A 13,566-nucleotide genomic window follows, 5' to 3' on the forward strand; every position below is an offset into this window, starting at 1 on the left:
AAAATGAAGACCTGTTTATCTCAATATTCATTAACACATCTACAACAGAATTCTTGCATTCTCTCATCATTCCTTTATAACACACTTCTCTCATATATGTTGTACTATATTTGTGAATTTATCATGTCAAAAATATTTGTTTCTGCCATATTCTTTATTCTGCTTGTAATGCTGTTAATTCTACTACATTTTTACTTTCTTATGCAGTGATCACATTTGCCCACCTAGATTCGTACAATAAATTATTACTTAGAACTCATGATTCTTTTTGTTTTCTAGAAATACAGTAACAAAACCCCAATCTTCAATATATAAGTGAATTTTTAAAATCACATTCTTAAAATATGGCCATGGCTTTAGACTGTATTAAATAAACACAAAGATGTGCACAAACCAAAAGAATGTCCCACTACTTTGATTGTTTTCATGAACTTCTATTCCTCACGAATGTTGTGTATATTGTGATGTATGTACTTGTGCAGTGTATGAACTTCTATGTATTAGTGTGTGCACATGTTCTGTCAATAGATATCAGAAGTTGACTTCTGATGTCCGATTCTATCATTCTCTCTGTTTACTTTTTACAGCATGGTCTCTCACTGATTCTTATTTACCTATCTCCTCACCCTCTCAAACCCTTCTCTTGCTAACAGGTGGACATTAGCATTCCTGAATCTGTGTCCATTTATCCCTAAAAGTCCATTATTTTCCCCCAATCATTGCCTACTAATTAATTCAACAGAATTTTTAAAAAGAAATAACATTCATTTAAATCTCAATAGTTACACTGTCTGTAAACATGTTCAAATTATATTGATGAAAGATTTTCTGACTGTATATAAATTTTCTTTGTTTCTTTCTATAAATACAAAAATCCCAAATACTGTGTTATATGCTTACTTTTACTTAAGAATAATAAAATGCCATATTGAGTTTTAACTCAATTTAGAATATACTGGGAGTCATCCTTGTTGCTGTTTTCATTTTTGTTTTTCCTGTCTTGAAACTGGACCATCAGTCTTTGGATTTTTTGCACTGCCCTCCTGTGGTGACCGTAATGAGTAAAATCACTCTGTTTGAAAGAAAGATAAATAAAATTTATAATTATAGTAATTCAGATAAAATTTCACTGTGTCATGTAAGTTTTCATAAAATACAATCTGCATAATTTATAGTGGACTGTTATGGTCTCAACATAATAAGCAATTATCTACTGTAAGTGAAAACAAAACATCTCTAAACAAACTTCCTCCATTATTCTGTTTTAAATGGTTGTCTTGCTCTATGTAAAATAATTAAACTTACTCTATGAAATACTTCCAATTACTGTGATGTGTTAATCTTTTAGTTTTATAAATTCACTGAAATTGAAAAATTGTAAGTTGCTCTATTTTTACCGTGTATCGGTCACCTGTTTCTTTTTATAATATATTTTCACAATCTTACCCTTAATATAACACAAATGTTATATATTTTCTTACTTTGTTAATATTACATAAAGTTTCATATATTCTAGTAGGATTAAACAAAAAAAACAGTGATTCTGAAGTCTATTATGGATGATCTAAGGATAACTTCTTCACTTGCTTTCTGAATATTTTATGAGGAATTAGAGAAATTATACTGCATTTAAAAACTCTTGCAATCCAAACTCAAGTCAAAATGGATCAAAGACCTCAACATAAAGCTAACCACACTAAAGATTACAGAAGAGAAAATGGGAAATGCACATTGGCACAGGAAAGCACTTCCTAAATATAACTGCAGCAGCACAGACACTTAGAGAAACAATTAATAAATGGGACCTCTAAAACTGAAAAGCTTCTGTAATGCAAAGGACACGATCAACAAGACAAAATGACATCCTACAGAATGGGAAACGATCTTCACTAACCCCACATTAGAGAGTGGTCTGATCTCCAAAATATGCAATGAACTCAAGAAATTGGTCATCAAAAGAACGAATAATCCAATAAAAATATAGTACACACCTAAACAGAGAACTCTCAACACAGGAATCTAAAGAGGATGAAAGACACTTAAGGAAATATTCAACATCCTTAGTAATCAGATAAATTCAAATCGAAACAACCCTGAGATTCTACCTTATACCTGTAAAAATGACCAAGTTCAAAAACACTAATGACAACTTATGCTGGAGAGGTTGTGGGGTAAAGGGAACACTTCTGCATTGCTGGTGGGAGTGCAAGCCGGTAAAGCCCTTTTGGATGTCAGTGTGGCAATTTCTCAGAAAATTAGTAAACAACCTTCCTTAAGACACAGTAATACCACTTTTGGGTATATATCCAAAGGATGCTCAATCATGCCATAAGGACATGTGCTCAATCATATTCATAGCAGCATGGTTTGTCATAGCCAGAACCTGGAAAGAGTCTAAAGGCCCCTCAACCAAAGAATGGATAGGGAAAATGTGGTATATTTACACAATGGAGTACTACAGAGCAGAAAAAAAAATAATGACATACTGAATGGATGGAGCTAGAAAACATTATTTTAAGTGAGGTAACACAGACACAGAAAGACAGTTATCACATGTACTCACTCATACGTGGTTTCTTAAACATAAAGCAAAGAAAACCAACACAAAACACAATCCCAGAGAATTTAGATAACAACTAGGATCCTAAGAGAGACATGCATAGATCTAATCTAAATGGGAAGTAGAAAAAGACAAGATCTCCTGAGTAATTTGGGAGCATGTGGACCTTGGGGGAGGGTTGAATGGAAGGGAAGATGCAGGGAGGGGAGCAGAGAAAAATGTAGAGCTCAATAAAAATCAATAAAAAAATAAAAACTCTTGCAACACTTGTAAGGATGCCTATTAAGTTTTCATCACACACATGTGGCAAAAGACAACCACCTAAAATCCACAATAACTGGAGTTATGATAATGTAATCCTTTCTTATGACATTTGCAGATATCTCCATAATACACATGCACATACACACACACACACACACACACACAAAGAACATTGAGTTACATCTGAATGTAGGAGAGAGCTGCTTCTTGGTTATTGGCCGCTTAGCCCTGAAATAATCAAACAAAAACTGTATTAATTAAATCACTGCTTGACCCATTAGTTCTAGCTTCTTATTGGGTAACTCTTACATATTAATTTAACCCATTTCTATTAAACTATGAATCGCCATGTGACTGTGACTTACTGGCTAAAGTTTCAGTGTCTGTCTCTGGTGGAGTTGCATGGCTTTTCTCAGACTCCATCTTTCTATCTCCCAGCATTCAGTTTGGTTTTCCTCACCTACCTAAGTTCTGCCCTACTATAGGTCCAAAGAAGTTTCTCTATTTATTAATGGCAATCACAGCATACAGAAGGAAATCCCACACACATCATCCGAACAGAGATTTTGCCCTGGAGTGTGATTGATATATCCAGTGTCACTCTATTGAAGTAAAGCAATTGTCCTTCTTTTGTTAGAAATCAGATACAAATAGTATTTTGGTGAGAAGTGGGGCTTTGTTCCCATTTCCTTTTATCAGTCTAGGTATTCTTTTCAAACTAAACATTGTACAAGGCTTGTGCATTCTCTCACAGTCTCTGTGAATTGAATCTATATGTTTTTTATACCAGTTTTGTAGAGAAGATGCTTTATCTTTGGTGTCACCTGCTATCTCTGGCTTTAACAATCTTTCTTCCTTCTTTTCCACATAGAACCCTGATCCACTTTCCAGGTGCATTCACACAAGTAGACTGATTATGAAAACACCTAAAGCAGCAGAGTTAACTAGCTATCCCTGAGTCCAGTGAATTAGAAGCCACATCTTTCATTTCATTGCTTTAATTAGACTTTGGAACATATACCTAAATTCCACCTAAGTAACATGAAAATAATTATAAAACACGATTTCAAAAATTGACCTTTATACATCTCTATAAATGTATATGATTTATTTTTCTCTCATAACTTACATGCCCGACAGTGACTGAAATGTATGCAAAAGAGTACATTAAGAATGGCTGTTGATACTCACATAGAATTCACACTGAATGCCCACAGAAAATTTCATTTCCTCTAACTTTTGTGAGCCAAGGAAGGGGAAAGAATGCTACAACAAAAGCATTAGCAAAGCTCCTGACATATTCGAGGCCACTCTTATCACAATTCACACATTTCAGCTTCCTTTCATCCTTCTGAGTTCATAAATGCTAACTCTGCTCCTTTCAACCTTGTTCTGGCCTTACGAAAGCTAAAATAGGCACCTCTATTTCCATCCTTGACCAGAAAGTCAGAAAAGAATATGTGTTCTCTCTGATTCAAGCATTACTCACTGTGAACATGGTCAAGATGAAGCATACATTACCAGGGGAGAATGAAAAGAAAGGAAATTAGGAATCACTCATTGCTCTTATTATATCTCCTAGAATACAGACAAAGGTTGCAGCCTTGAACATATTTCAAGAGGCAATTTTTACACTCTAGAGCATGTTATCTATAACAATGTATTTCCACTCCCACTCTTTCCTTCCAACTTTAAAGAAATATATGTTAAATAGAGCTAGTAATATCTGTTGTGTTCTCAGTGCATATAATTCATTAAACATACTATTCACAGTCAGAGCACAATGTTTATAATGAATTACTGATGTGATATTATGGATGCAGGTAAATCAAACCTTATAAAGGAAGTACATTATTTACGATGGAATTTATTTCAGGATATTTACATCTAAAGTTTATTTCTTTAAATTGCATATTGTTGTATTGATATGCACAACTCTTTGGTCTTTTTCTTTTGTGTGGTTTGATTGTGTATGTTTTCACTGTGCTATGAGCACTGTAAAACAAGCAAAACAAAAACAAAAACAGAAAAAAAAACAAAAACAAAAAAACAAAACGAAAAATCTAGAGAGATTATTTTTTTTCTTTTCATGCACTGAATATAAGTACCATTAGATATCATTTGATATAAACAAACAAACACACATACACATGTGCGCATGCACGTCTTATACTCTGAGCAGTGCTAAGACAAACACTAATTCACTATTGTAGTATATGTACAATGTGAGTACATAGAGAAAGCACCAACACGTGCTCATATACTGCAACACTGCATGGAGATACTTTTAATATCAACAATATTTTACCCTTATGAAACAAAATGGAAGACATATACAAACTTCGTATGTGTGGGAATTTAATGGTAAACATGGTGCAGTATAGTGAAAACATCTTTATAGTTTGAGAAGAATGAAAGAGATAGGTAACCAAGCAGTTTCCCATCAAAGGTGTTACAAGGGAACAAAGCTATGATGCCTTCCAAAGAAGAAAGTCATGAAGCAGTAGAGCAGAAAGCCAATCAGAGAAGGTGAGAAGAAAGTCCAGGTCACCTGCAGCTATTAGGAATCAGACATACAGGTCCAGACATAATGTTTACTTAGAGAAACAACATATATCAAGCCACACAGAATTTAGGGATAGTAATAAGGAGGTCAAGATCAACAACACAGGAGAAACAAAAAAATGGAGAGACATCAATAATTAATTTTCTCTGGAATTATATTTTCTTTTATGTTTGAGTGCATTCTTATGTGTGTGTGTTTGTGCGCGCACACACACAGGAGATCGGTCTCTGATATTGATCACTGGCTTCTGTCCATGTTGGTGTTTAGGAGAGTTTTCTAATGACCCAGAAAAAAGTAATTTAGTTAGGACGGTTGACACACCTATCTATGACTATCTAATACTACATGCAAATTCAATTGCAGCTGCCTCTTTAATAATGTTTCTTGGGGATGAAGTTTATATCTTCACGGTTACAAGGAAATCACATTATCAACAATGATGTGTTAGCCATATTCTGTTTAGTATTTTATTGGGTGATGTTCAGTAACCATTTGAGATGACAGCAAAATAATGCTTCTCTGGACTCAGAAGCTAATGCTAAACATTGAAAAAAAAGTATCCCGCTCTTCACTTTATTTGAAGAAGGGGACGACAGTTACTAAATGCAGTTGAAGTGAGACTCTTAATTTTAAGATGTATTCCTAGACAATGGTATCAGATAAATCAGATCTTTGTCTAATTTTAAGGTAATAACTGAACCCTAAATATTAATGGGCTTTTAAAATTTATTGCTAAGGCTTTGAAATGTATTTCTTTTCAGTTTTCAAGAGTTTTAAAAAAATATTGTCAAATGTTCTTGGCCTCGGAACTTCAATTATAGACACAATTGGAATACCTGATCTGAAAAACAGTTTAATCATATAAAAATATTGAAGTACTTGAGTTCAAAGTACCATCATTTTCTTTAGTAATCTGCCTTTTTTTATACTCCCATACTCATTTATATTTTTACACACTATTATTTAAAATATTCTTCATTAGAAGAATAAGCCATATTAATAACTAGTACAGAGTTGGCATTATGAATTTAATCACAGACATTTACTTATAAATGTTGTCCATTAATACTATCCCTTCCAGTTGTAAAGCTTTCAAATTATTTCAACCAGAAGGAACACTACTCCTCATATCTGTTTCTATGAGAGCATGTGTTAACTATTTCTTAGAATGGATTCTTCCCTTTTGTGTTGGTGTTTTGTTTTTGACTTTAATATGTGAATAAATCTGAGGGTTTTAAACAGTGTTTCCAATAAATTTTTGTCTGTTTAAACAAAGCTAAAATACCAGCAATAAGAATGCAGTATCGGAGTTAAAATGCTTCAGGTTTTGTTTCTTTGTAATTTGGAGAGAAGTTTTCATAGCAAACGTTCCTCAAGTGCTAACTATGTAACCATGCCTGAAAGGGACTGAACAAGTTTTATGTTTCTTCATCCTGAATGCTGGAGTTACATGGATGTGCCTCCAAGTGCTGTGATTCCTTTGTTTGCTTTAGTTTTTCTTTTCTTTTCTTTTTTTTTAGTTTGTTTCATTTTTAAGTTTAGTTCAGGCAGTGGTAAAGTCATTATCCTCCTACCTCAACCTCTTCCCCTGGTTTAATCTGAGGCACACTATGTTGTGATGACATTAAGCTGAATATCTTACACAGTACTTTCCAAAACATTTTTCTGTCATTCTCTCTGTCACCTTGATAAGATCATAACTGAATGTGAAGAAAGCTCTATCTTTAATGGAACCAAGTGATGAGTTTCTACTTTGGGAAATAAGCAAGCCTTGATCACATTTTATGTTCCCACTCCTCCTCCTATATTGCAAAGATGCAGGAAATCATCTTACCCTTTAGGAGGATGTCTGCCTCTTCATTTTCGACAGTGATTGGCTTTACTCATATAACTACTGACTATTGAAACCACTTTAATTCTTTTGTGTCACAAGTGATCTCCAGTTTTATTTTTTCCTCGTGTAGGAGGGCGTATTTCACAAAGAGCAGGCATAGATGAAGAGAGTACAGATGGTACATAGACGTTTACTCTATGTAAAAATGAAAAGGATACTGAGAGCATTTCTACTAGTGACTGAAATTACAGTGCAACACTGTGGGAAAGCACATGAGCAGCAAGACACTGTAAGACCTGTGAACACTTGCAAGCACCCTAAATCATCGCTTGTAAAATGAAGCATTTTGCACCCTTTCTCTGATGTTCTCTGCTTGCAAATGTATATGAACGCCTTATTAAATGATATACAAAATTAGCTTTACAACTGGAAAGGATAGTATTAATGGACAACATTATGTAAATAAATGCTTGTGATTAAATTTATAATGCCCACTCTGTATTAGTTATTAAATGTGTTATTTGTATATTTGTATTATTTGTATAATTTAAATAAGTATTAATAAAATATTTGCTTATTTCAAAAAATTGATGCTAGGAAAAAAACCAAATTCCCTGGAACACAGGTAGATATAAAGAAAAATTAAATCCATATATATTTATTTTGTCTATTCCATACCTTATTTCTCATATAATATGAGGAATATCATGTAATAATTAAAATGTTGTCCTTAAACATTTGCTTGTTTTAAACATTAATCCTAAATTATAGAGATTATGATTAGCAAGTAATCTTAAAAGGAAATCTACAGGAGAGATTTCAAACTTATGCTGTATTATTCTTAGTACTCTTTACCAAAGATGTGAAGAATTAAAAATAGCAGATATAAATTCATTTTTAATATATAAAGTAATTTACATGAAATATTCAATAAAATTATACCTAAATGATGATGCTAATTGCATTCTAGCTATGTTGACCACTACTTACAATCTTGATATCAGAAAGGAAAATTTTCTATAAAAATATGAGAATAATTATTATAGGTATTCTCTGAAGCATATTTAAATCACTAATTCCACTCCATAAAACATAATTTTAAGAATTCACAGGGTAATTCAATGCTCATTTGCAGTAAAAATAAATTTTAATAGGAAAAAACTGCATCAGTGATGTTCCACATAATGCAAAACTCTTCTGCTCCAGTGGTAATATGCTATTAACAGGTTATTGGGTTCCAAGTAGAATGAACACAAAACCAATGTGCATATCAAGGTCAGATGGTTCAAAAGAATACTTTTGGGCAATACTTATGAGCAGCTATAGAAATATGGACAGCAACAATAAGCATCAGAGTTAACTTATATTAGCATAGAGTCAATAGTAATATGCAGAGGTAATTAAAAACTCTAATGAGAAAAGAAAACTATCACGTTAAGGTATGTTGAAATATTATTTAAATTGAAAGTGACATAAAAGTGTTTTCAGATAATCAAAACCAAATAAACATCATGAGTGTATGGATAAAATTATATCAAGTGTATGCCAAAGACTTATAGACTTCAAAAATGCATAAATCAATAAAACATATTAATATTTAAAATATAACACCAGGTAAGCTTTAAATTTAAATCATTGTATCAACATTTCAGAAATAAGTAAACTGAAATGCTGAATGCGAAATTATAACAAAGATAAATCATACAAGAATCATTTTCAGACATACGTATGTAAATTAGAATGAGGCAAAGTGACTCATGTAAGATCTTTCTTGATGAACTATGTTTAAAACTAGGCCTGCTCTGGTGGAAATGCCAATAATCGGTTTGTTAAAGAGTATGTGATGTGGAAATAATAATCTTGAGGTAGTATATTTTTCAACTTTGGAGAGAGTACATAGACAGCTACTTAATATGTGCATACATTGGATTCACAACCTTCCATAGAAATTATGTTAACTATTATTTCATTAATGATAAAGATTTTTTAAACACAACAACCAAACATAGATGTAAATCCCAAATAGCTAAAAAAAAAAGGATAAATAAGTAAATGATTCTTACAAATATCTTATTTCCATTAACAATTGGAATCAAATTGTACATCCAGAAAGTACAACCATAGAATTTTGAACTACTATAAGATACATTTTCTGAGATGGCAGAACATTATGCCAACAACAAGTATGGCACAGAAATTATATTCAGGCATATATGAAAAACATCCTGAAATAAATTTTGACAGGATACTACTAGTACTGTATTATTATTATAGGATGAAGTCAATGAAATCAAAGTCCTGTAAGAATAGTTTTTAAAGAAATGAATATATTGTAAACTATAAAGCTGTCTCAACTATGTTCATAGCAGCATTATTTGTAATAGCCAGAACCTGGAAACAACCTAGATGCCCCTCAGCCAAAGAATGGATAAAGAAAGCATGGTACATTTGCAAAATGGAAATGTACATTTAAAAATGTACATTTGTACATTTGCAGTAAAAATAATGACATCTTGAAATTTGTAGGCAAGTGAATAGAAGTAGAAAAAAATCATCCTGAGTTAGGGACCCAGACCCAGTATGACAAACACAGTATATACACACTCAAAAGTGGCTACTATATAGAAAGTGAGGGATAAGCAGACTATAGTCCACGGCCCCAGAGTAGCTAAGTAAGAAAGAGAATCCTCAGAGAGACACACATGGTTCCCCTGAGGAAAGAAATTAGACAAGATCTCCTGAGAAAATTAAAAAGGGAGTGAAAAAGGAGGGTGGAAGGGAAGGAGGGAGGAAAGAAAAGGGGGAAGAGAACATGGGGGAATAGGTTGGCCGAAATGGGGGTGTACAGTAAGGGAGAGCAAGAAAAGAGATATCTTGATTGAAGGCACCATTATGGGGCTAGCAAGAAATCTGACACTAGGGAAATACCCAGGATTTCACAAGGATGTCTCAAACTGAGACCCTAAGCAATAGTGGGGAAGGTGCTTGTACTGGCCTTGCTCTGTAATCATATTGATGACTATGTTAATTGTCATCATAGAAGCCTCATCTAGCAACTGAAGGATGCAGATACAGAGATCCACACCTAGCACTGTGCCAAGCTTCCAGAGTTCAGCTGAAGAGAGGAAAGAGCAATAATTTCATCAAAGGGATCATGACCATAATGGGGATACATGCCCACAGAAACAGCTGTCCTGAGCTAGTGGAAGCTCACTGACTACTGATTGACATCAGGAGAATCTTCATAAACCAAACTAAGCCCTATAAATGTGGGTGACATTGTGTGGCTGGGATAGTCTATGGGACTACTGGAAATAGGACCAGGATTTATCCCTAGTGTTTGAACTCACAGTGATGTATCAGACTTTGTTGACTCCCCATGGGAAGCCTTAACCTCTCTGAGGAGTGGATGGGGGTGGGTGGATGGAAGGTGGGGAGTAGAAGTGGAGGGAGCAGGAACTGGGATTAGTATGTAAAATGAGAAAAGATTATTTTAAAAAATAATTTTTAAAAAGTACTGAGCTAGCATTTTCTCTACTAGGGAAAAGGAAAACATTTCTCATATTTTGCTAACTTGGTCAACTATTATTCATTCACTAATTTATTTATTATTAATTACATCATTCATTCTTAAATATGCATCTGTGTCTCTACTTTTAATAAGAAAAATATTTCTCTGAGTAAAAATTTATTATAATCACATTCTCATAAATGTTAGCTGTGAAGTTAATTTAGCATGCAATACATGTATCTCACTATGTACTTAGCTATTGCGTATCTACTCTGACTTCAGTTACCTCATGAGCTCGACGTAAAGCATGGTGAGAGCTTTTGTAACCTTTTTCTAGCTTTGTTTCCGTGGACACCAACACAGCAAACCTGTGATACTTAATACAGGTCAATACATTTTCCTCTGTGCAGTTTACAAAATATTTGCACAAGAGAAAATCAAATATTTGTGGCTATCTCCGGTAAATACCTTTGTTCCAGAAAACACAAAGTGCCATCGTTCTTAAATAAACAGACATGCATCATTCATTTATAGAACAGCACTAATGCCGGGCGATGGTGGCGCATGCCTTTAATCCCAGCACTCGGGAGGCAGAGGCAGGCGGATCTCTGTGAGTTCGAGACCAGCTTGGTCTACAGAGCTAGTTCCAGGGCAGGCTCCAAAGCCACAGAGAAACCCTGTCTCGAAAAACAAAAACAAAAAAAAAAAAACAAAAAAAAAAAAAACAAAGAAAAAAAAACACCACTAATGTTTCACGGGGCAATGCAGGGCTAATTAAACTCCCAGTTTCTTATGTCTCCTTCACCCTGAAATAGCATTTTGGCAGGTAGCTGTCATAGCCTGGAAGTGAAAATAGCCTTGAGCTTATTGTAGTCACAAATATCATTTAGGATACAGATGACTTCATCTATTCTCTTCTTTTGCCAAGAGTTAACAGAGTTCTGCTAACTCTGTTCAAAGGAATTTTTAGCATTCATTGAATAGAGATGCTATGAAGTACAAAAATTCCTACCAAAACTTAGTAACAAACTTATAAATAGATATCTACCATATCTAACCATTTCCTACATGAATAAAAGATTGCTTTATTTTGTAGAAGTTACAAATTTTCAGAGATGTAGTTGATCGATACACACATAGAATCTAGAAACTGTTGTTGCTTAACACTGAGAATTCTCCCTAGCATAAAAATAATATTTGCTTTACAGAAGCTACTCAGTTTCAGGAGGTCCCATTTATTCAATGTTGCCCTTAATGTCTGTGCTGCTGGGGATAAACGTAGGAAGTGATCTCCTGTACCCATATGTTGTAGAGTACTTCCAACTTTTTCTTCTATCAGGTTCAGTGTGTTCAGACTAATATTGAGGTCTTTAATCCATTTGGACTTGAGTTTTGTGCATGGTGATAGATATGGATCTATTTTCATTCTTCTACACGTTGACAACCAGTTCTGCCAGCACCATTTGTTGAAGATGCTCTCTTTTTTCCATTGAATACTTTTAGCTCCTTTATCAAAAATTAGGTGTTCATAAGTTTGTGGGTTAAAATCAGGGTCTTCTACTCGGTTCCATTGATCGACTTCTCTGTTTTTATGCCAATACCAAGCTGTTTTCAATACTGAGGCTCTGTAATAGAGTTTGAGGTCAGGGATGGTAATGCCTCCAGACGATCCTTTATTATATAAGATTGTTTTGGCTATCCTGGGTTTTTTGTTTCTCCATATAAAGTTGATTATTGTCCTCTCAAGATCTGTGAAGAATTTTGATGGGATTTTAATGGGGATTGCATTGAATCTATAAATTGCCCTTGGTAGAATTGCCATTTTTACTATGTTGATCCTCTGCCCATTGCACTATATATTCTTCGGGGATAATCATTCCTCAGCACATATATGAGCTTCTGTAAATATGCAGAGGATAAATTTCCATAGTTTGAAAATAAGTATAAACAAAATTCTCATCGTTTTTATATCTGCATCTGTATCCCCTCTGTTATCCAAAATATTGCTGTAACCAATCAGAAAGTTCACAGTGAAGGTCAAATATTGTTTATGATCACTGTGACTATAATCATGCTGATATGAATAATAGGGTACACAACTAGGTGTGAAAACTATAAAAATTCAACAACTAACTTTAGAACAAAGATCTGGTCGTCTTCCTTCCTTTGCGTAGCTGTTTCTTTCTCTGAGACCTGTGACTCGGCCCAGCTGATAGCAGGATGTCTTCAAGAAATGCAAAATTTGGGCATCCTGCCCCCAACTTCAAAGAAAGAGTTGTTATGCCAGATGGACAATTCAAAGATATCAGCCTGAGTGATTACAAAGGAAAATATGTCGTATTCTTCTTTTACCCTCTGGATTTTACTTCTGTGTGCCCCACTGAGATCATTGCTTTCAGTGATAGGGCAGAAGAATTTAAGAATCTAAACTGCCAAGTGATTGGAGCTTCTGTGGATTCTCACTTCTGTCATTGGGCATGGGTTAATACACCCAAGAAACAAGGAGGATTGGGACCTATGAACATTCCTTTGGTATCAGATCCCAAGCTCAGTATTGCTCAGGATTATGGAGTCTTAAAGGCTGATGAAAGTATCTCTTTCAGGGGCCTCTTTATTATTGATGATAAAGGTATCCTTCGACAGATCACTGTAAATGATCTTCCTGTTGGCCGCTCCGTGGATGAGACTCTGAGACTAGTTCAGGCCTTCCATTTCACTGACAAACATGGTGAAGTGTGCCCAGCTGGCTGGAAACCTGGCAGTGATACCATGAAGCCTGATGTCCAAAAGAGCAAAGAATATTTCTCTAAGCAGAAGTGAGTACTGGACCA

At 34.4% G+C, this 13,566-nt stretch overlaps 2 protein-coding genes across 2 annotated transcripts in view; one reads left to right on the forward strand and one right to left on the reverse strand.

The window, feature by feature from the left end:
• The window catches only part of Cdh9 (cadherin 9), a 99,347-nt gene that overhangs the window by 43,153 nt on the left and 42,628 nt on the right, over positions 1-13,566 (reverse strand). The window lies entirely within an intron of this gene.
• Positions 12,956-13,555, forward strand: LOC130887360 (peroxiredoxin-1-like). The gene has a single exon (XM_057789769.1). The coding sequence runs from the start codon at positions 12,956-12,958 to the stop codon at positions 13,553-13,555; it is 600 nt and encodes a 199-aa protein (XP_057645752.1).

This window comes from Chionomys nivalis, chromosome 15 (assembly GCF_950005125.1).
Source record: "Chionomys nivalis chromosome 15, mChiNiv1.1, whole genome shotgun sequence".
Classification (NCBI taxonomy): Eukaryota; Metazoa; Chordata; class Mammalia; order Rodentia; family Cricetidae; genus Chionomys; species Chionomys nivalis.

Coding starts and splice junctions, on each gene's coding strand:
- LOC130887360 (XM_057789769.1), top strand. CDS start 12,956: ATGTCTTCAAGAAATGCAAAATTTGGGCATCCTGCCCCCAACTTCAAA.